Raw genomic sequence first — 22,337 nt, 5'->3', positions numbered from 1 at the left:
CTTCAAGAGGAATAAATCTTAGATCAATGTTCATAGATGTCAACTATACCGGTAAATGAAAAGACCGGTAGAGTGTTATGATGACCAAAATAAGAAGAAATGTCACACAGCTATCAGTTTCTGATGACGCATGAATAATTAGTACCACTAACAGGATAAGGTCTAAGCAGAAGAAATCAAGGGATCTTTTAAGAGAACAGGAACCATCAGAAATCTGATAGGTACATGGCTTACCAAGAGATGTTAAAGTTTTAAGATATTTTTAAAAGTGTCATATCAGAGTTGCTCATTTAGAAAGAAACCAGATAGTGTTTGCAGGGTGATGTGCTAGGTAGGAAAATACACTGAGGTGTTGAAGCCAGAAGGTGAACCCAGGCCTTCCTATAATATAAAGACTTCAGCATTGAGGGAGCCATGTAAGGAGGAAACCAGAACTTGTAGGTGTGAGTTGGAGTATGTGAGTCACAAGCCAAAAGATTAAGAGGACTGGAACATATAGTCCTGGTAGAAACAGAACAACAACCCTGGTGAGAAGCTGAGAGCTCTCAGAATCTCTCAGTGTGTTAGGAGGAATCTCTGTGTGCGACTTATCCCTGCACTCCCTCAGTCTAATAAGACTATTGGCTTAAATCAAAGCAAATATATTTTTTGATATTGGATAATTCCTTCCATTTTGTTAGCAGAGGAAATGGAAAGGTGAGCCATGATTTTTTTTTTCCCCACAGCCAAAGTTTATGGCAGTGAAACCTATATTATATGGCAACTTTGTGAAGCTGAACTTTGATAAGTAGAGGTCAACTCTTTCATATCCTCTGAAAAGTGATCCATAAAAGCATTGAAGGAGAATGTACCAAAATACAATGCTTCAAGACAAATTTTTTAAAAGTGGAACTTTCATCAAAGAATATCAATCATATGCACACAGTTCTATTATTTCTAAGCACAAGGATACAAATATATTTATATACTCACTGTCAGCTTTTTCAGGTTCTAGTTTGCAGCTAGTATTCTTTGACTGGAACTTGAGCTTAGAAAGGGAACTTATTTTAACATTATTAGTTATTAAAATGAAACATTATTTAGATATTAGGTTGGGGGTAATTCTGTTAAAATTCTTATTTTTAAATTTTAATAATGATATTAGGTCATCTAAGGGGAAAGGTTATGTATAGTCTGCAGACATTAATTTGGTTAAATCAGTATTGATGGGGCAATATTTAATAAAAATATGGATGATTGTGAAATGTATGTGAATGGTATGCTGTTTCATTAAAATATATATCCACATTATATAATATACTAGCCCTACTTATTTAATCATTTTTAAAAAAAAATTTTAGGATTTTGAGTTGAGGAATTTTTGCAGCTGGAGTCTCCATTTTATAGAATATGGATTTTCATAGGAGTTGTAATTCTCATCTGGTTAACTCTCTTTAAAATTCTAAAGAAAAACTGCATTTGACTTGACATTTATTGTAACAACTTTCAGTAGAGAAAATTTTGTGGCGATTCTAATTATAAGAATTCATAAAATGTACTTAACACTATTATAACATCTACCTAGAACTTACTTATTTTTAAATAACACTACTTCTCTATTAGATGGGAAAAGTTGGTGCCAATAGAGTAATTCTGTGGGAGTGAACAGAAAATGAACAACAACAAAGTAATAGTATGTGAAGAAGTTCAGAGTTGACCGATATTGCTAGTAAGTTATATATATAGGTGTGTGTGTGTAAATGTATTCCACCAGTAATGAGGTCAGTTTGAAAAATATATTGCTTATAGCTGAATTAAATAAAAATGAAACATTTTACAATAATTGTTAAATGCCAAATTGAACTGATCTCATTAAATGTGAAATTCAAGTATATTTAGACTATTGCCTAAATTTTAATACATGAACATAATGAGATATGACCAGAATAGTTGGAAATAGTTACTTCTTTTTTTCCTTTTAACAGTTTCTCATTTCACAGTTTAGATTTATTTTCTGGAATTTGATGAGATAGCTTGGTGCATGAGTATGAAGTATGTAGACCCTGCATGAGTATGAAGTATGTAGACCCTTTCAGTCAATGGAGGAGGAGCACACACATGTATTGGTCTATGATGTCTTATACAAGTATTTTGCTCATAATAGTTACTTAAGACTAGCTTTGAGTTTAAGTCAGTGTTCACAAAGAAGAGAAAGTTCATTAAGCACGTTGAGAGAGGTGCAGCTGCATGTAGTAAACACAGATGGAGTACACTTTTATGAAGGCTCCTAACTGAAAACAGACTTTAATCCTGTTCCTGGAGTACCCACAATTGAACTTTCCCATCAGTGATTGTGCATTTCTGCTGCAGAGACCAGCTGTCACCTCATCATAGGCATGTATTTATGTCTTGCTCTCTGGGTGTAGTCTAGCATAATCCCCAGGAGGGTAGAAGTGCAAGTCTGCAATTGTTTTTTGCTTCCTATGGAAATACATGGCATGCATGATAGTGCGCTCCTCTCACCTCACAGAGAGTTCCAAGTGGGGCTCTTCACAAGCCAAGGAAAATAAGCCAGCCACTCCCCATTCTCAGGGGATGTCTAGCCTAAGGCTAAAGATTCTCTTCAGATAGTTACTGCAGGTGCTAATAGAGTTTTCTTAATCCTATCCATCATTATGTCTTATTTGAGAAGGATTTGTTTATCCTCCAAACAAAAATAGACACTTTAAAGCTTACTTGACCTGTGTACTTCCTACAATAGTAACCCAGTACCAAAATATATTTTAATGCTTATGCTTATGCCTATACCTAACACAATCTATAGCTCCCTACTTTTTTAAACATCATAAAAAACTGACATATAATAACAAATGAAAGGCCAAGAACTATGTGTACATTCAAAACTGTATTGTGATGGGTGGATTTTTAACGAGAAGAAATAAAGGTTGAGACTGTATGCCACAATGTCCTATTATGTTTTTAAGGATGAAGGTGCTGTGGGAAAAATGACCAGTAGTATCAACAGCCTTCCTCTCAGCAGGAACACGTTAAACATGGTTAAATTCTATACTTAGGTGAAATTGGATAGAAGCTGATTTCTCATCTCTAGTTGAGCTGATTGGGCTACGTTCTGTCAATCTTTTAAAAGAGAAATCTAGTTTATTTAGGAATAACAGAGGAATTGCCATTCAGGACAAGCAAACTAAGGCAACCACTTGCCTATGAGAACAAAAAAGGGAAGTGTCCATTTATAAAGAAAAGGAAGAATTTGAAGGTGTTGTTTTGAACAAAAGTTCATTGGAGAAAGAGAAGTTTGGAGTGGTGGCAGCTTCTCATTGGTTGCAGGCACTGGAACTAGTGGTGGCCTGTCATTCGCTCTAGGTTGGGCAGGGAGAGGAATTCTCCCTTTTTCTTGCTGGATTTTGGAAGCTGTGACAGGTGCCATGAACATGAGAATTACCCCCTTCATGGCCTCCTGGCTCCAATTTTGTATTAAGTTTCCTTAACACATTTTCACATTTCCCCCATTTGAAAGAGATCTTTCTTCAAAAAGATTGCTGATCAAGAATTGGATCATTTAGCTCTCGGGGCTCAGACCTAGTTTGAGGCGACATGGCTAAACGCACCAAGAAGGTCGGAATCGTGGGCAAATATGGTGCCTCCCTCAGGAAGATGGTGAAGAAGATTGAGATAAGCCAGCACGCCAAGTACACTTGCTCCTTCTGTGGCAAAACCAAGATGAAAAGACGAGCTGTGGGGATCTGGCATTGTGGCTCCTGCATGAAAACCGTCGCTGGTGGCGCCTGGACCTACAACACCACTTCTGCTGTCACAGTAAAGTCTGCCATCAGAAGACTGAAGGAGATGAAAGACCAGTAGAAGAGCCGCCATTTGAAACATTGCTAGCCTATAATAAATGGGTTAATTTATGTAACAAAATTAAAAAAAAAAAGAATTGGATCATTTATTCCTCGGTACCAGGAAGGACCTTTTCTGTGAGTACTGAGATACTAAGGAAAGCACTACATAAATCGATCATGAAAAAAATTTGCTCTCAGTAGTGATGGAGGTAAATAAAGTGAAGGTTGGGAAAAATAGAATGGTGGGGGTTGACAATATTGTTTATGGCTTGGAAGTCCCAGACGAGCTATTTGGTTTCTTCACAGGTAAAAATAAGAATGTCGCAGGGACTGATACAGGGGATAAGGGGGCCCTGGCCCTTACCGTTTTATTATAGGCTTAATGTCTTGAAGGGCCTCTTTATTTACAGATATTGATTAATTATGGGGAGAGGTTTTGGGGGATCTATTTGTATCTTAATAAGAGATGCACTGTATATTCTGACAATATCAGTTGAGGATTTACCCAGAAGGGTGGTAGCTGATCCTACAGGGACAAATGATTAGCATCCTTGGAATTAGCTCTAGGGGCGATCAGAGACATAGCAAATAAAAGATGTTGAGTGTCCTGAGATTTACTAGGGGGTTATTTTGGTTGCTGCTGTGAAATTCTAGAATCATTTCCCTCTTTCAGGAGAAAGAACTTCCAACATGATATTTTCCTAGGAAATCTTGACCCAATAAACCAACAAGGGTGGAAGAACTAAGGAGAAAAGGATGGGTATCTCCTAGAGCGCCTAAGCAGAAGCGGATTATTAGACATATCAACCTGTTACGGTTTATCAGAGACTTTCACTCTTTGAACTATTTAGGACGCTGAGGCAGGGGATGTTTAATGGTTGTGGGTTTGAACACTGGAGTGTAGCTCCGGTGCCAATCAGGAGAGAGAGAGACTCATTTCCAGTCTGGAGCGTGGTTTCTCCAAGCACATTCCAAGTACAGAGAACAAAGGAGGAGAGTGTCCTTTCATGGAGGAGAGGAGGAATTTGGAAGAGGTTGTTTAGAACAGAATTTCACTGGTGCAGAAATGAGAGTTCGTAGTGGTGGTGGCTTCTCACTGGCTGTAGGTGTTGGAAGTGAAGGGTCCTCTCATTGGCTGCAGTTTAGGGCAGTTACCAGGGTTGATAGGAAATCTTCCTTCTTCCTGTGGAACTAAGCAAGCTACAATGAGTAGCATGTGTGTGACCATCCCAGCATGGCTTCCCCCTTCCAGTTTTGAGTTAGATTTCCTTAACTCATTTCACAATGCTCTTTAAGATCTCTCTAGATTCAAATGGATTTTATGATTTAGTAAGTTTTTTAATTCCTTGTCTTGTTTTGAACTCTTAGAATATTGTGGATTTTGGGGAGTACATTGTGCGGTTGAGAATACAAAAGAATACAAAAGTTATGTATCTGACCCACTGGACTGTGAAGCAAACTCCTTCCCTTCCTTTAATTTCTCTCTAAAACCTCATTTAAATTTGTGATGTTAAATCTAAGGTGATTTTTTCAGGCTCCTTCCTGTTTTGCCATGAACCAACATGAAAAGTAAATAGCTAATTTCCACAACATCAAAAAGGTTACCTTTTGCTTTGTTTTGCCTTTGTCTATTGAAGTAGCAATCTCTTGGCTTTGAAAATAAGGACATTGTTCTTCTCAGAATCAGCAAATGAAGCTCTCTGCCATAGCTGCCTAAGACCATGAATTTGGAAAGGAACCTGAGCAGCATGATTTACAAACTCAACCCCACCTCACCAGTCACTACCTCTGAACAGCGCTTGAGAAGACACAGCAGGAGAATTCTGAAGAACTCAGAGACTACTCCCATCTCCTGGTAGCAAGGAGCAAATCAGAAACTTTGCTGATAAAATCTGGAGGAGAACTCCTTTGGTGTTGACAGGGCTTAAAGTGGTTGAAGCAAAGCCCTCACCTGCTGAGAAATGGAGACCTAAATAAATAGCACAAACCAAACAAGCATGATTTTTTTTCTATGATCTGCCATAAAGACACTTTTACTTAGGCCTTACTTCGATAAATCATCCCCATAAATAGATGCCAAGAGACAAGATCCATAGAAAAGCACCAAGCAGCAGATTCTTGCCAGCGTGGGAAGCTTCTGAGCGTGCTCTGTAAGTGTGCCAAGATTTATTCTTGATTCTGTGGCATCACAGAACTTGAGCGCTAAAGGGATGTTGGAGTAATGGATATGATGTCTGACTTAATCACCATTAGAAATATGGTAAATGGCTTTGGCAGGAAAATGCAGAGCCATTTATTTAGCATCTATTTTAATGTTGAGTTAGGTGCTCTCCAAAGAAGCGTAATCAGACACTTCAGAGGAGATAGGTACTGCTTGTCTCCATAATCACAACAAAGTGAAATGTGGCAATAACAATATCTAACCTCTTCTCATTTTATTACCAAAAGTATCCTTTAAGCAGCTCTTGGGGCACCTGGCTGGTTCAGACAGTGGAGTGTGCGACTCTTGACCTCGAGGTTGTGAGCCTCAGCCCCAAGTTGGGTGTAAGGATGACTTAAAAATAATAAAATCTTCTAAAAAATATATTCATTAAGTATTTCTCTATGTTAGTGTATTATTGAATGTTAAAGTTATGGTTGATATAGGTATATGAATAATAGATCTTAAATATATGCATTAAGCAAATGAATATTTACAGGACATGTTCTGATTTTTATGAGGTCTAAGACATTTGCTGGGAAGGTGGTCAAATGATACATTAGTTCAATAACCCACACTCAGGGTGGACTCTCAGATGTGAATTGGTAACACAAGCCTTTAAGTTCTTGCAAAGGTCTGAGAAGACTATGAGCTTTCTCCTAGAGGTTCAGGCCAACAAATTTCTCTGCATGAAAGAAGGAACTTCTGGGTGCCACAGGAGACTAAGGACAAGACAGTCAAGCCTGAAACCAGATATAATAAAGGGTGTGCTACAGCACCCCTTCTGAAAACTTTACATGGCTGGTTGAGATGCTCAGTAAATACTGCCCCACATCAGCCCTGACCCCTATTTTCTACTCAGTCTGTGTTTATCTGTCGAATGCCGTGTGAGATGCTAGAAATACCAAGATATGCAGGCAGAGTCAGGTGTGAAAACAAATAATGCCAACACAGTATGATAAATACGTGATGGATGTATCATCAATAAATGTGGAAGAAAGAGTGACTTCTCTTCTGGCAGAAGGATGTGGAACCAGAGTGTTTAAGGAGGAATTCACAAAGGGAAACTTCTTGAGGTAGGGTCTTGAATAATGAGTAAGAGTTTCTACACTTTCTGGAAGTATGATCCCTGGAGCACTTACAACAGAACCATTTCCAAATCTTGTGAAAAATGTTCTTGTGCTGCAGCCCAGACCTACTGATTAGGAATCTTTGGGGCAGGAGATAAACTTTGGGCCACTATCCCAGTGTCTAAGGTGGGCAAAGGTATTGCTGATAGAAACTCTCCTACCTCTTTACTCCCCTGCACTGCTTTCTCCTTGAGTGTCAAGGCACACTTTCCAATTCCTATGAATAATTAACTTCTAGGAACAGCACAGATAATATTAAAAGCTTTTATTCCGATATTAAAAATTATACAGCCATAAGCCTACTCTCGTGGCCAGGTGCACTCATACTATATTAATGGTTGCTGATGCAGAACTGAATTTCATAGCTGGGAGTCTGCAGTCACTCATCTTTCAGAGTAGACTGCACTGGATGGTCCCCATGCACATAGACGTCCCAGCCATGCCAGATACTTGACCTTCAAGGTTTCGGATCTTAGGAGGGTCCTGAGGGTGGTTAGGTCGTGAGTTGTTTGGGAGGGCTCAGGACATCCTCCAGGATGGAAGTGCTTCCCTATTTGTATAACTGGTAGAGTACCAGAGTACCAGCTGAATATTCTCCTGTGTGTAAATAATAAAACAAAAGAATGAGATAAGAACACAGAGAGTTCACTAAGGTGTTCAGAATGTGCTCCATAAATTGAGCCTTTAAGTCTATCTTAGGAGTGAAAGCACAGACAGTTAGATGGTATCAGACGTTATGTACTATCTGTGTACTATAAAAGTTTTGTTTCATCAGAACTGGGTTAAATAAAATTTCTTTTGCTCCTTTTAAGGGGTTGATAATCACCTTTATAGCAACCAAGTTATAGCACTTGTGTTAACAATCCTAACTGTATTCTTTGCATTTTTGAACTGATCAGAATATATTACTGATTTCCTCTAGAGTTTACCATTGGCACAGTTTCCTTGTACCTTAGGTCAGGTTGTTGTAACAAAATACCATAGACTGAGTGGCTTGCACAGCACTTTCTTTCTCACAGTTCTAGAGGCTGGAAGGCTGAGGTCAGGGTGCCAAGGGTGGTCTGATTCTGATGAGAATCCTTTCCCTGTCTTGCAGACAGTTGCAATATCTCTGTATCCTCCCACGGCAGAGAGATAGAGGAAGGACCAGGTTTCCTTCTTATAAAAACACTAATTTCACCAGAGAGTCTACCCTCATGACATCATCTATACCTAATTACCACTTAAAGGTCCCACCTTCTTATATTGGAAGTTTAATTGGGAGTTTGGGCTTCAATATATGAATTTTGGCAGGACACAAACATTCGGCCCATTGCAGAACCTTTACCCCTTAGTGTTTCTTTTCTATGAGACCTGAGTTTGGCAGAGACCCTAGAAATTAGGTACAGCAGGTCTCACTCACGCACCCTTCTGAGTCCTTGCTAGGACTCCTTGGGTCAGTGTCAAAATTCTGGGCATTCTTCAAAGCTCACTGATATTCCACACAGTTCTGGACTTATACTGGCCATTGCCCTCAAGGGCAGCCAACATCCAGACCAGCAGAACATGTGTTAGCTCCTTCCTGCTTTCTCCACAGTCCTCCCTCTGAGCTTAACCAAATGTGATGATGGCTTTTTATGGACAGAAGACAGATTCAAATAAATACAAGCAGCCATGACAAATATCTTGTGAAATATTTCTTAGCACCAAGTCATTGTGGATGTTATCTGGATCAATGTTTTCAACATTGTAATGTGCATGGGAATCACCTGGGAATAGTTAAAAGGCAGATTCTGACTGGATAAGTGAAGGGAGGGGCTGAGAGGCTCTGCGGGTCCCAGGTCACTGTGGTCCCCAGACCTACTTTGAGTAGAAGGGACTAGATAATGAAAGGTTTGGGGATAGTCATGACTGATTGTTTCTATCTACTGAGTTTGGATTATATATTCCAAAAACTATATAACTTTTTAAGAGCTTTAAGAAACTTTTTAAGAGCTTTGCAACTTCTCATTATTTTTTTCAGAGATAGCTTTTTAAAGCTACTTTGTAGTGTGCTTGCAAAATTTGCTGTGCAGGGTAAGATATGGAAAGACAAACCATAATGAGGTTAGATATTTTGCTTGATAAATCTAAGTTCAAATCTCAGAACCTCCTTAACAACCCGTGGGACCACACATCACCTCACCTGAGGAAACACAGAGTTCCCCAGGAGCCTCTGCCAGCAGACGCTACTTCCACGAGCCAGCCTGTGGTGAGAGGCTGGACCAAAATGCTGATTGCTTACTCAGAGCAGGAGACAGGAGATGGAGTGATAAAAGTGAACCTAAAATAAAAATTAAAAAGCACACTGAGAACACTATGTGAAATGAATGCTTGTAAAACTGTCTGCGGCAGGAAGAAGTAGAAGAGTTTTATTAGGTGATGAAAAAACACTATATACTTCATGTGAAAACATTCCAAGGTTGGGTCTTATGTAGTGTAAAAGAAGAATCTTACTAAGTAAGACTCAATTTAATCAGAGGAACATCAAAGAGCTATAATCCCATTTATACCTGCATTTGAAATTGGTTGTTCTCTCCTCTCTCTCTGTCTCTCTCTCTCTCACACACACACAACACAACACATTGCAATTCCTTAATAATCTTGATGCCTTGTTTTTGAAATGCTCAGGTGCTTGTTTTTCTGGTGGCAGAATCCCAAGAGGGCAGAGCAAGCCACCATTTATGGTTTTCAGATACACTTTTGTGTAAAGGGCTATAAGTAATTCTACACTGCGTGGAGTGGTGTTTCTCCACTTAAGTGGAGTCAGGCTGCCTTCTGCTCACCTCCGTTTTGGTAGAGGAGCTAAATCACTTTCAATTAATTGAGCTTTGACCAGGAAGCGAGGCAGAGGATTTCAGGTGTGGTTAGAAATGCTGGGTTTTTTTTTATTGGCTTGCCCTCCTTGGATGTCCCTGAGATCCCTTTTGAAGAGGAGGTTCTGTGGTCTCTGGGCCAGTCTGCCTGAGGCTCATGTCCGTACATGTGTCCCTGGGCGGCCGGCAAGGTAGAGGCAGTGGTTCGCTGGGTGATCCGTCCGAGAGAGGGTCACATAGCCTTGCTGGTGCTGGAGAGGACTCGGGATTTGGAGAGATACCACGTCTCCAGTGTTATTACTGTCATTCAAAGCTATGGTACAGCAGCCTGGATGGTAAGAAGGACTCAGGGAAGAAACCCCACCTCGACAAAACAACCCAGAGTGAGGGGAGCTGAGAACACAGAGACAGTGGCTCCCAACCCTTGCAGTACCTTAGAATTGGGGTGTGTATGTGTGGCTGTGGGGCGGAGGGTGGGGTGGATATTAGAAAAAACAGTAGTGTGCAGCCGCACCCCCTCTTTAGGGGTGGAACCTGTGCATTAAATATTGTCAAACGCCTGCCCCCCACCCCTCGTTTTGACCTGTTTAGAACAAAGGAGGGTTGGGCCTGGAAGGTGGGGTATAGCGTGTGTGGCCAACAGAAGTCACGTGGGTAGTTGGGGAAAAGGAGCAGTTAGAGTCAGAGGGCTCAGCATTTTCTGGTGGGGAGGGCAGGAGAAGTGATGATGAGAAGGATATAAAATAATATGAGTTCATTTATAAGATGTTTTGGGTAAGCTTATCCCTTGGGCATAAGATGAGGGAAAAACACAATCTATATGATCAAAGTACCTGACGTGACTAAATATTTAGGTGACGATTCTTAACTTGTTCTAACTGCTTCTTCTAAAATCGGCAAAGGCCGGCTGGTTAGAAGAATGGAGGCGAGCCTATGGTTTTAATGACTTGTACCTCTCATCCACAGCCTGGCCTGGCCCTTGGGATGGTGGGGCAGATATTAGGGGTCTGCTACCCCTAACCTGTCAGTCTTCACACATTGCATCAGGACTGAACATATGGTCTGCATGGTATTGGCCATAACAAGGGCTTATTGGAATAAGAAAACCTGAAAGTGTATTTAAATTAAGAAAAGTCTGTAGTCAATGAGGAATAACCCGATACAGTGCATTTGACCAGCGCTGTTCCCTACTCAGTCTTTCCTGCTCGAGGAGACAGTTAAATGTGATAGTACACTTTTTTTTTTTTTTTAAATAATTCTGTTCAATACATCTTAAAGTTGAATAAAAGTAAAATTACCACGTATCTTCACTTGACAGATGGTCTAATTAGACTCTCCTGAACCAGCCTTTAATTTCCGGTCTTTTGCTTTCTGAATGAAGCACTGCCCATGTAACAGTGAATGCATCAAAAGGCTTTAATTTTCCTGCAGGGTTATTTTCTCAGGTAACTGATTATCCTTGATGTTCTTCTCAGCAGCAGGGGAGGGTCTGCTTACTGAGTTTTGAGGCCAGGGTGAACACTTTCCTTCCTGGATTTGGTCCGTTCGATCCTGTCTTGCCTTATTCTGTGCCAGTCCCGATGGACCATGAAACCGGTTATGCTTTGTGAACATTCCTTTCATCAGCCCGGGGACTTTAGGGAGTCTTCTCACTTAGGGCAAGAATTTGAGTGTGCCCTGAAGATGAAAAGAAGTAGATTTACTTTACAAAGAATTTCTAAAATTATCTTTTTTACTCAAGCAAGGAAATGTAGTTTTGATATTCTGAAAATTCCTCTTTTTGTATTTCTTTTATTGTATTCCATTTTTTTTCTCTTCCTCACGATGAGCCCAAAGTTTAACAGTCATTATACATTGTTATCATTTTGTTTTTGTATTTCTAGGTATTAGGTTAAAATTACCAAAAGGTGTTCATCTTGGCGTCTCCACAGCAGTGATAATGACAAGCTCGGGCTGTGCAGTTAGTATAGTCATGTTCCATTGTGATGGTAAGAAAACAGTTTTCTGTAGCAATCATAATCCCCAAATACAGGGCCGAGGATATAACTTACCATCAGTTAAGTGATGCAAAGGATATGAGCATCAGTGACAGGGATACATTTCGGATGGTGCTGGGAGAGTGGGGCTTTTCAGTGACACAGTCTGATTAAAGAGTATTGTCAGTTATCATATGGATTCACTCGTATGTGGAACATAAGGAACAGAGCAGAGGACCACAGGGGAAGGGAAGGTAAACTGAACGGGAAGAAATCAGAGAGGGAGACAAACCATGAGAGACTCTGGACTCTGGAAACCAAACTGAAGGTCACAGAAGGGAGTGGGGCGGAGGGATGCGGTGACCGGGTGATGGGTATTAAGGAGGGTACGTGTGGTGATGAGTATTGGGTGTTATATGCAACTAATGAATCACTGAACACTCCATCAAAACCGAATCTTGTATTCTATGCCGGCTAATTGCACATAAAAAAGTAAAAATAAATAATAAATAAATAAATACTCTAAAAAAAAAAAAAAAGGACATTGTCAGAATGAGGATACCCGTCCTGCAGGCACTTCTTTCCTTTACTATACACAGGTTCACCAAGCATATTCATCATGTGGTGCTGGGGAAACAAATGTGAAGACAAGGGTCCATATCCCAGGTTGGGGACAGGCATGTCAAGTGGCCATAGAATACCCAGAAGATGATCACTGCTTTGAGGGCGTCCAGAGGAGGCAGTAGCTGTTTGCCTTTCTGTTCTTTAAAAGTTTAAATCCACTTTAAGATGGATTTCTAAGGTTGGTTTGTATTGAATGGAAAGGAGAGGGATGAGGCAAAGTCATTCAACAGAACTAATTTTCCTTTTGGTTGTTCTACCACGTTGAGGAGAAACAGAGTTGTCGTGTAGTACTGGGACAGACTTGTGGTCTGCGGTGGGAGTGAACTCCACAGTGGGTAGGTGGACACAGGCTTCCGGATGGATGTTGTCTTCCTGAGTAGCTCTTGTTTCCATGGCAGTCAGTGAAACTGCCTGGAGACAGAGTATAAGATGCATACAATTGGTCTAAATGTCAAAATAGTCATTAAGCAATGAATCTTGACCTCTTACAAGCAATTTGCAAGAAATGAGCTCATTGTTCAAATTATGTACTTGCCCTTGAACCTGCTGATTAGAATAATTCTTCTCTAAAGCACATTATTTCAGAAAATCATAATGTAAGAAATGGTGTTATTTGAAAGAAGTCCTCAAATTATTTTGATTTTGCACTGCTATCAGTAAAATGCATTTAAGTAAATCCCAACGTTTATTCAGAAATATGCACATTGATAAACAATATGTGTATATTTATTTTTATAAATAAATTTAGCATATGACAGAAACTTATAAATTATATACCTGTCCAATTTTATTCATACATGTTTTAAAACATATATAAAATGTAAATTTTAAAAGAATAGAAAACAAATAGAAATGAGTTCTAACATGTCCTTTATACAACCTGAAAACTACTTTGGAAACATTCCCCACTCAGGACTCCAGTCAAGAAAACTGTACAGAGTGGAGAGAACAGAACTTGTTTTAAATACTTGGGCATTTGGGTCTCCTTTCTTCTGTATGTCATTCTAAATGCATCAATGGATTATTAAAAAAGCAATGAATAATTGGTCATTAAAGGAATCCATATGCAAATATAGAAGTATTTATTAAGTGAAGGAATAATGAGTGAATTTGAGAGCACTGAGGCGCTCACACTCATCTCTGTCATCAGTGTGATTTTAGCAAAGGAACTTAGTTTCTGACATGACTTTTATTTATTAACAGAAGAGGACAGTAATCCTTACAGAACATCATGCTTAACATAGTAAAATGGGTAGAAAATATGTTCATCTTTGGACAAGATATATCTAAAGACTTGTGCTTCCTATTTTATCATCTTCTTCAGATAACATGAAAACCCTCTTCATACTGAAGTTGCTGTTCAGAAGCAGGAAAGGAGAAATACAGCTTCTGTTTTTTGGAAACTCAGTTCAAATTTCCTCTAGATGTCAGTATTACATAGAGAAATAAAAATACAATGACCTGTGGCAATGAATAAAGACCTCCTTACATTATTTAAGTGGTAAAACATATGTGATATATAATTGACAAAGAAAAAAACCAGCCTCTTTTGGAAGCTGGTTTCTTATATTCTTCAGAATCGACAGCTTCTCCTGTTGGTCAGCTCCCATTGCTCTACCGTAAGAATGTTCACAAAACTCCTAAAACGTTGCCACTAGTACCTGGATGACCTTAGAGGCAAAGGCTCATCAGTTTGGCACTCCATGGAGTCTTACCTCCAAATTCTCCATTTTACCTATTTTGATGAACTGAAATTGATTGATACATACCTGTTTTCTTTATCAAGTCCACCTATGTTCATCTTATCCAGAATAAATCCAGAAGCACAAAGCCTACCCACCAAGAATTATCATTTCAAAAAAGAAACACTGAAAAACAAAATTGTACAGTATCTTAAACACAATTTGTTAGACTCTCTTATTTGGCTAATTTGACTTGTTTTCCAAGTTGGACTTGAATTCTTTCTCTCTTGCCTTTCTTCTATGTTAATTCTAATTGTTTGGTAAATATTTATTTCTTCACTCTACTAACTTGTTTCCATTTTATACCCTTCTCTCTCTCTCTTTCTCTGTTTTTTTTTAGATTCTTATTTATTTATTTGACAGAGTGAGAGAGAGATCACAAGTAGGCAGAGCAGCAAGCTGGCAGAGAGAGGGGGAAGCAGGCAAAGACAAAAGGACTCTAAGCTTCCTGCTGAGCTTAGAGTCCTATGTGGGGCTCTATCTCAGGACCCCCGAGATCATGACCTAAGCGGAAGGCAGTGGCTCAACCCACTGAGCCACCCAGGTGCCTCTATACCCTTCTCTCTTAATCTTCCTTCTTATCTCCTGTGATACTGGCTGTGCGATAGATACTCAGTAAATACTAACAACACACCTTCCCTGTAATCTATTTTTTTTTCTGAGTGACAGTACAGTGTAATAGTTAAAGGCACAAAATGAAGAAGACAGCTGACTAATAATCCTGGCTCGACCATTTCTGAACTGCATAATCCTTGGAATTTACCTGATTTCATTATAAAATGTGGCTAATAATATCTATCCCAAAGGGTTCACCTTTGGGTTCACCAAAGGGTTGCTATGAGGATCAACTGACATGCTTAGAAATGTGCCCCGTATGTAGATAGTGCTTAGTGTATATTAGCCACATCAACATTGACATCATCACCACCATCACCCTCTTCCTCATCTTCATCACCACCACCAGCATCATCCCTGTCACCACCACCATCATCATCATCACCACCACCTCCATCATTATCACCACCATCGTCATCATCATCACTATCATCACCACCATCATCGCTATATCGTAGTCACTGGGCTAAGTGCCAGAGATTCAAAGATGAACCAGTCTTCCTGCCCATTTAAGCAAGGCCTACAGGCTAGTGGGAAATTAATGGAAAAAATATTTAAAAGTGTTGTCGGTGATGCTGGGGTGGGTGGATATGCTGCACACAGAGGGAAGAGCAGCTGGCTTTGCCTGAAGAACTTGAAGAACATTTGTCCTGCACTTTTACTTAGAAGAGGAAGTTACAAACTCTGAGGATATAATCTCTAATTCGGTTTTCCACAGATTTACTAAACCTACCACCTTTGTGTTTCAATGTCTCTATCTGAAAAAGGGAAATGCTCTGAAGCTATGAGGCTGCCCTTTGGATTATTAAAAGTACATCAGCAGTCTGTCTTGATGCCTCTGAGCTGCACTTACATGGAGTTTCATGCTTGCAAGTCACCCTAAGGCAGATTTTACTCTCTCTTCGAAGAAAAGAAACTGATTCTTTGGACATCCACACAATTTAATTAATTTATAGTGCAAAACTTTGGAATTTATGATAACTTGGGTGGATTGGGCTAATGTTTATATTTTATGTGGTATTTAAGAAAAGTTGGCTAAGCCAATTCAGAGAAGCCAGAACTATGAGAAGGATGTTTACCTGCCTAGGAAAAGGGTCATCTGTTCTAAGCCATGTGAAAGCTCATTTACAGTGGCTTACTTTATTTAGTCTCCTACTTTTTGGTTTACAAAATCTTAGTCACATAGATCCTCTCATTTTTATCTGATTTATATGTGAACCATATCAAGACAATATAACCAGAGGTCAGAGGTGACGATACATTATCAATATCCTTTAATCCATTCATGAAGATGGGCCTTCTTTTACAAACAATGCCAGAGTTTAACAGAATTTCTTTTAGAGCAATGAGATCATTTGTTTTCAAATATTGTAGTCTATACAGTTTCATCAATTCAGACTGTCCCCTAACTTACTATTAATTCTAGTGTTTTGTTTTGTTTGTTTTTTTTGAATCATGCAATACAGTGGTTTTAAATCTGGGATGATTTTACCCCCAGGGGACACTTAGCAATTTCTGGAGACATTTTGGATATTAGAACTGGGAGGGAAGCTACCATTGTTTTCTGGTGGGTAGAAGACAGAGATGCTACAAAATGTTCTATAATGCTCATGACATTTTCCACAACAAAGAATTACCCACACCATGTGTCAGTAGTGCTGAGGTTGAGAAACACTGATGTAATTAATAAGTGACTTCAATTATTCAATTGTGTATCCACAGGCTAAGGAGAAGTCATGGTCACAGCTTGGCCTGAAGGAAACAGCCCCTGTCAAAGACAAAAGGACATCGGCCCTCACAGGTAACATCTTTAGAAGACTAGAGATTTATGCATAAAAAAAGCTCTGGTATAAAAGTCCTGTTGTCATTGTTCTTATTCAGAAGGAATTACGTGTTCATAAAGCTCTGTGTTGGGAGAAGCGCTGTTTGAATAACTTTATTTGATTGGCTTTGGGTCCTACTAGTTACAAACTAAAAACTCTTTGGGAACCCAAATGTCAGTCAATTGGTCATGTTCACGTCTACTTTGCTTTTCCAAAGCGTATATCTTCTGATAAAGAGAAACCTGAATAGAAATGCCATTATGTGAAGCCGAAATTATACTGATCACATGCGTCCTCCATTAAAATATTTTGTGGCTTTTAGAGAGATCTTCCCAGAAGAATCAGCCCTCCTCTGAGAAAGAGAAGGTTAATAAACTCAATGAGAAAAATTCTGAGAAGACCAATGCCTCTCTAGTTCAGAGAAGTTTTGCCACGTTTCTTACTGAAAGACCACAAGACAAGGTAGAAGACTTTGCTCTAAGAAGTTCCATAGAGCCAGGAGAAAATAAAGACACAAGAGGCATTTCAAGCACACAGAGACTGAGCAGACAAGAAAACAGTAGTGCTGGAAATGATAAGCAAGCCATCGTGGATAAAAATGAACGTCCAGTGTGCAAAGGAGAGAAAAATGGGCTTCATTCTAAGGAAGATCCTAGTGGAAAAGAAGTTGAGATGAAAGGAGAATCAGCAATTGCAAATGAAACAGCGTTGGACAAGTGCTCAGATAAAAAGCAGTGTGTTGGTAAAACTAGCAGTGATCGATTCTGGGAAAGGTAGGCTTTAAACCATTGCTCGCCTACAGCTGACGTCTTTGGTAGACTTATGTGCCGTTGCAATTTAAGGCCATACCAAAAGGAGAACTGAAGTGAGTTTTTAAAGCAACGGTTTAGGGCGCCTGGGTGGCTCAGTGGGTTAAGCCGCTGCCTTCGGCTCAGGTCATGATCTCAGGGTCCTGGGATCGAGTCCCGCATCGGGCTCTCTGCTCAGCGGGGAGCCTGCTTCCTCCTCTCTCTCTCTCTGCCTACTTGTGATTTCTCTCTGTCAAATAAATAAATAAAATCTTTAAAAAAAAAAATAAAGCAACGGTTTAGAAACTAGTTTCCCAGCTGGTGTGGGTTTCTCTTGGCCCTGTTTCTTGCCATTACTTTTTCTTCTTGTCTGTGATATTTTCAGCCATTTTTACTGTTTTCTTCTACTAACTGATAGATAAAGATAATGACTATTATCAATCAATATTTTTAAAAATATTTTATTTATTTATTTGACAGACAGAGATCACAAGTAGGCAGAGAGGCAGGCAGAGAGAGAGTGGGAAGAAGGCTCCCCGCTGAGCAGAGAGCCCAATGCGGGGCTTGATCCCAGGATCCTGGGATCATGACCTGAGCCGAAGGTAGAGGCTTTAACCCACTGAGCCACCCAGGCGCCCCGAATCAGTATTTTTTTAAGAGATTAAGACGTTCTTATTTTTAGCAATATAAAGCACATCCTTCCTAAGATCAAGAATTGAATAATGAGATCAGATTTATCCATAAGTTAAGAAACTAATTCTTAACTTATGCCTGATAAATTGGCTATTTTCCGAGGTTATTGTAAGGATTGAGTAAGAAGTAGATTATAGAAGGACTCTTCCTCAACTGCAAAGTTTCACATATAAGTTCAGGTAATTATGTAGCCAATCACAATCAATTACTCTATATTGTGATGGGCCACAGAATGTATCTGGAACAGAGTATCCAAATACCTGTGTGTTTTTTAGGGAATTAAGATATAATTTTTATTTCACTTATAAATAATGTATTTGAAAGCTAATCATGGAGAAGCCTAATTTTTAAAGAATTAAACGTAAAAACCAATATTTATTACGAAAGTCCATCACTGCGAGGATGTGCTTGGTAAGGTAAGGAGCTGTTAAAAAACTGAAGTTAGTTCAATTCTTTCATCAATGAAGGTTTACTCTCCCTGCTGTTTATATTCAGAGAGATGATTACTTCCCTTAGTATACTTAATTTAGTCATCTGTCTCTTCTATAAGAAAAGGAAGTGAAAAAAATGAAGATCGAATTATCTAGGTATCATAAAATGACTCCTTTGGTAAAGATTCCGTGGAATAACTTGGGGTCATAATGAGGTCATCAGGGGAGTCCCTGGGATCCAAGTCATCTACACCTGTTCTTGGGCTTCTTCATTTGACGGGGAAACATACTGCTCCATTTCATCCCAAATGCCGAACCAGCCCACTCTATCATGAAGCTTCACCAAACCACCATGTTCAGCAAGCTTTAGCGCTAACACCTTTGACCGGCTGAAAGTTATCTCCTTGAAACGTTGAGAGCTGCAGCTGGATTTTATTTTCCAGGTGTATCAGCAATGTAAAAGCCATTTCCTCATCCCGAATCCTGGAAAACTCAGCACTAGTGCCCACTTTCCAGAACGCTGAGAAAGCAGAACCCACTGGCAGCAGCAAGCGGAGGGTGATGGAGGAGTGCTTCACCAAAGAGGACAACAAAAAGTGCAGAATAGATGTAGCGAGCCCAGGTGAAGGACACGCATTTAGGACACAGGAAACTGGACAAGCCCAGGGGGGCTTACAAGGCAAACCCCTGGAGTCCACTGGAACTAAGATCTCCAGACAGCAAGATCTGGTGGCTCTACTGGGTAGGAAATGGCTTTTGTTTCAGTCTTTTAGAACTTCTTAATCTTTTCCAGCAAACATTTCCAACTGAATTCCACCTAGCCTAACAGCCTGAAGGAGGCACAATGCCAACTGATGCCATTGGTGTATGTAAAAAAATCACCCTTCCCCCCTTTTTTTGTCTGAAGAGATGAATGCCACCAAGAGAATTCTTGCATGACTTCTTTCGTTTTCAGCATATTTATGGTGTAAGAGATGAATGGCTATATCAAATTAGATTCCCGGAGACTTCTAGTATCTGAATTTTTAAAAATATTAGCACTTGGCAGAGTTCCTAGCACAAGATAAGTGCTCCAGAATTACACGTTGAATACATTTAAAGTTCTGAAACCAAAGTTATTATCAACTCACCTCCCCTTGTATCCTTGTATGCATGTAAGAAGCTGAATGCAATAGATGCTTAAATATGGAATAAATGGGGAAATGAATGGGCTCATGGAAAGCAAACCATGGAAAAATTAAAAGAACGCTGGAAGAATATTACTGAGTTTGTGCTTTAGAACTGATCATGTCGTGGACTAGAGTTAGAACACTTAGTTCTAACTAAGAGGGTGGGAAGCAGGAGAAATTTGAGAGCTGTAGCATATGTACTTAGCCAGTTTTATTGGTGGTTTTATTTCCAGACAGGAAAATTTCATCTTTGTGCCTTAAAAGTGTCTTAAATAAAGTCTAAAATATTTTGGAAAGTAATATAGAATAATAGCCAACATTTCAATGACATAAGAATCTCTTCATCTTTCTTTCTTTGTTTTAATTAAAATAATGGACCTTATCAGTGTTTTTTTTTAATGGATCAAACAATTTCTTATCTTTGAACTTACATGGTTTCGGGCTTAGGAGAATTATCTGTATGGACTGTACTGGGATTAGAGCTTTTCAACTATTGTGGCATTTCTAAAAGTTGTTCTGAAGATGGTACAAACCATAGTTTTGTGGTCCTGACATTCTTTCTGAAAGATGTCAGGTGTCACTTTTATGTCTTACAGACCATAATATGCAATAAAAACATACATTCCCTGGATCACTAGCCACAAAATAGGGCCCAGTTTGGGTGCCAGAAAGAGGTCTGTTTAACAAATGGCCCTTCTCTTCCTCTCACCATCTAGATGATGTCCCGGCTCCTCCCGCCCCGTTTAATCACCGTATCGTGACAGCCAAACAAGCAGCCATCAACAGTTTTTATACTGTGAGCAGAACGGAAATTTTAGGAGGGTAAGTAATGCTCAATTTTAACACGCTTTCAACAAAGGAAGAGAGTTTTCAAAGAGGCAGATCCTGAGGATTGCGTAAATGTTTGCCAGCCTTGACCCAAGAACCAGAAACATTATAAAGAAGCATTTTAAGAGATTGCAAGCATTTCTGAAAATCGTCACTGATGTCAGAAATGTTGATGTGGTGACAGTGACTGAAGTCCACATTTATTATCTGCTTTACTTCCCATGTTGTAATGTCTGAAAGTGGGAGAAACCCTAGTGAGTCACCAGGAAGCTTAGAAGCTGTTCAAAACTTGAAAATGAAGATACAAAATGTAGAAATGAGTGAACACTGTGTATTTATTGTGGCATGTGTTAAATCTTTTTTTTTTTTACCATTATTGTTGGTTTTCCATCTATGTCGTTACTGTATTAATTGCTATTATGTGTTTTGAGTGATTGCTTCAGTCACCGAAGAATTGTTTTGAAGGATGTCTAAATGTACACTCTCCCCTTGAAGGAGGAAAAGTACAGTCCATCAGACCGAATTTATTAGTGGGGGATATTCCTTCCTCTTCTACAATAGTCACAACCCTCCTTTGATATCTTGTAATTTAATGTCTAAATTGTAAAGTTTGCTACTGTCAGCAAATCTATGTGAAATAGCAAAAGGAAGCAGAATGTTTATACTGCTATACACAAAAGTTACTTACCAACACATGGAAAATATGCATAGAAACTACAGGGCATGTTTCTGCATTTGGTCATTGGTGGGGGGTCATCCCTACTGTGAAGTTTCTTCTTCCTCTTCTGGCTCCATATTTCCTTTGTCCTCCACGAGGGGGAACCACCTGAATGCTTCGCTGGTCAGCCTGCTGATGATAGAGAACTGCCCTTGAGACTATGAGGAAGGGCAGACAGACAAATGGGAACTCTGAAACGTGAATAGGTGCCCTGGGAGTCTTTAGTATTACTGCACGTAGAGGCCCATTCGGGTCATGAGGGACTTCAGTGGTAACCCAGCAATTGTCTCGGAAGGAGAATAGTTATTTGCTGAAGATGCTTTGAGAAAATTCCAAGGGCATTTTCTTTCCTTCCTTTTTTTTTTTTTAAGATGTATTTATTTTAGAGAGAGAGAGAGAGAGGGAGCACAAGCAGGGGGAGGGGAAAAGGGAGAGGGAGAAGCAGGCTCCTTGATGAGCAGGGTACCTGATGAGAGGCTCCATCCCAGGACCCTGAGATCATGACCTGAGCCGAAATCAAGAGGGCGATGCTTCACCCACTGAGCCATCTGTGGCACTCCCAGGGCATTATCTTCATCAGTAGTCACAGGTGAGGTTCCTGGGCTGTGTTCATGTGGTCCACTAAAGAGACTAGATCTGGAATGGTAGTTGGAATTCAGGTCCTTCTTTGGCTTCTGTTTACAGGAATGTCATTCTCTGAGACCCATCTGTTTTTGCACAGATGTAGCTGAGTTGAGCGGGACGTAGTGGTGGTCACCACACTGCCTCTGTCACTTGTTGCCACCATCCTCACCTCTGCAGTCCTCCAGATGTGGTGGGCCTTCAGGTCACAATGTTGCTCAGGAAGCTTCCCCTTCGACCCACACCATGATAGCCACATTGCACAAGCAGGCACCTGTGTTCTGTTTTACTAAATCAGGAATCAAA

At 39.8% G+C, this 22,337-nt stretch overlaps 2 protein-coding genes across 2 annotated transcripts in view; both read left to right on the top strand.

The window, feature by feature from the left end:
• The window catches only part of MYLK4 (myosin light chain kinase family member 4), a 76,765-nt gene that overhangs the window by 34,122 nt on the left and 20,306 nt on the right, over nt 1–22,337 (top strand). Inside the window, exons 3-4 of the mRNA XM_059401491.1 lie at nt 16,683–16,761; nt 20,581–20,686. Coding sequence (XP_059257474.1) covers nt 16,683–16,761; nt 20,581–20,686 — 185 coding nt within the window. The remainder of the gene's footprint in view (nt 1–16,682; nt 16,762–20,580; nt 20,687–22,337) is intronic.
• LOC132018747 (large ribosomal subunit protein eL43-like) lies at nt 3,563–3,880 on the top strand. Its single transcript, XM_059401606.1, has one exon. It carries the CDS (start codon nt 3,592–3,594, stop codon nt 3,856–3,858), a length of 267 nt encoding a protein of 88 aa, XP_059257589.1. The 5' UTR covers nt 3,563–3,591; the 3' UTR covers nt 3,859–3,880.

Source organism: Mustela nigripes, chromosome 5 (assembly GCF_022355385.1).
Source record: "Mustela nigripes isolate SB6536 chromosome 5, MUSNIG.SB6536, whole genome shotgun sequence".
NCBI classification, from domain to species: Eukaryota; Metazoa; Chordata; class Mammalia; order Carnivora; family Mustelidae; genus Mustela; species Mustela nigripes.
This window is presented reverse-complemented; position numbering and strand designations above follow the sequence as displayed.

Excerpts from the sequence above, each read along its gene's own strand:
- LOC132018747 (XM_059401606.1), top strand. The coding sequence starts at position 3,592 with ATGGCTAAACGCACCAAGAAGGTCGGAATCGTGGGCAAATATGGTGCC.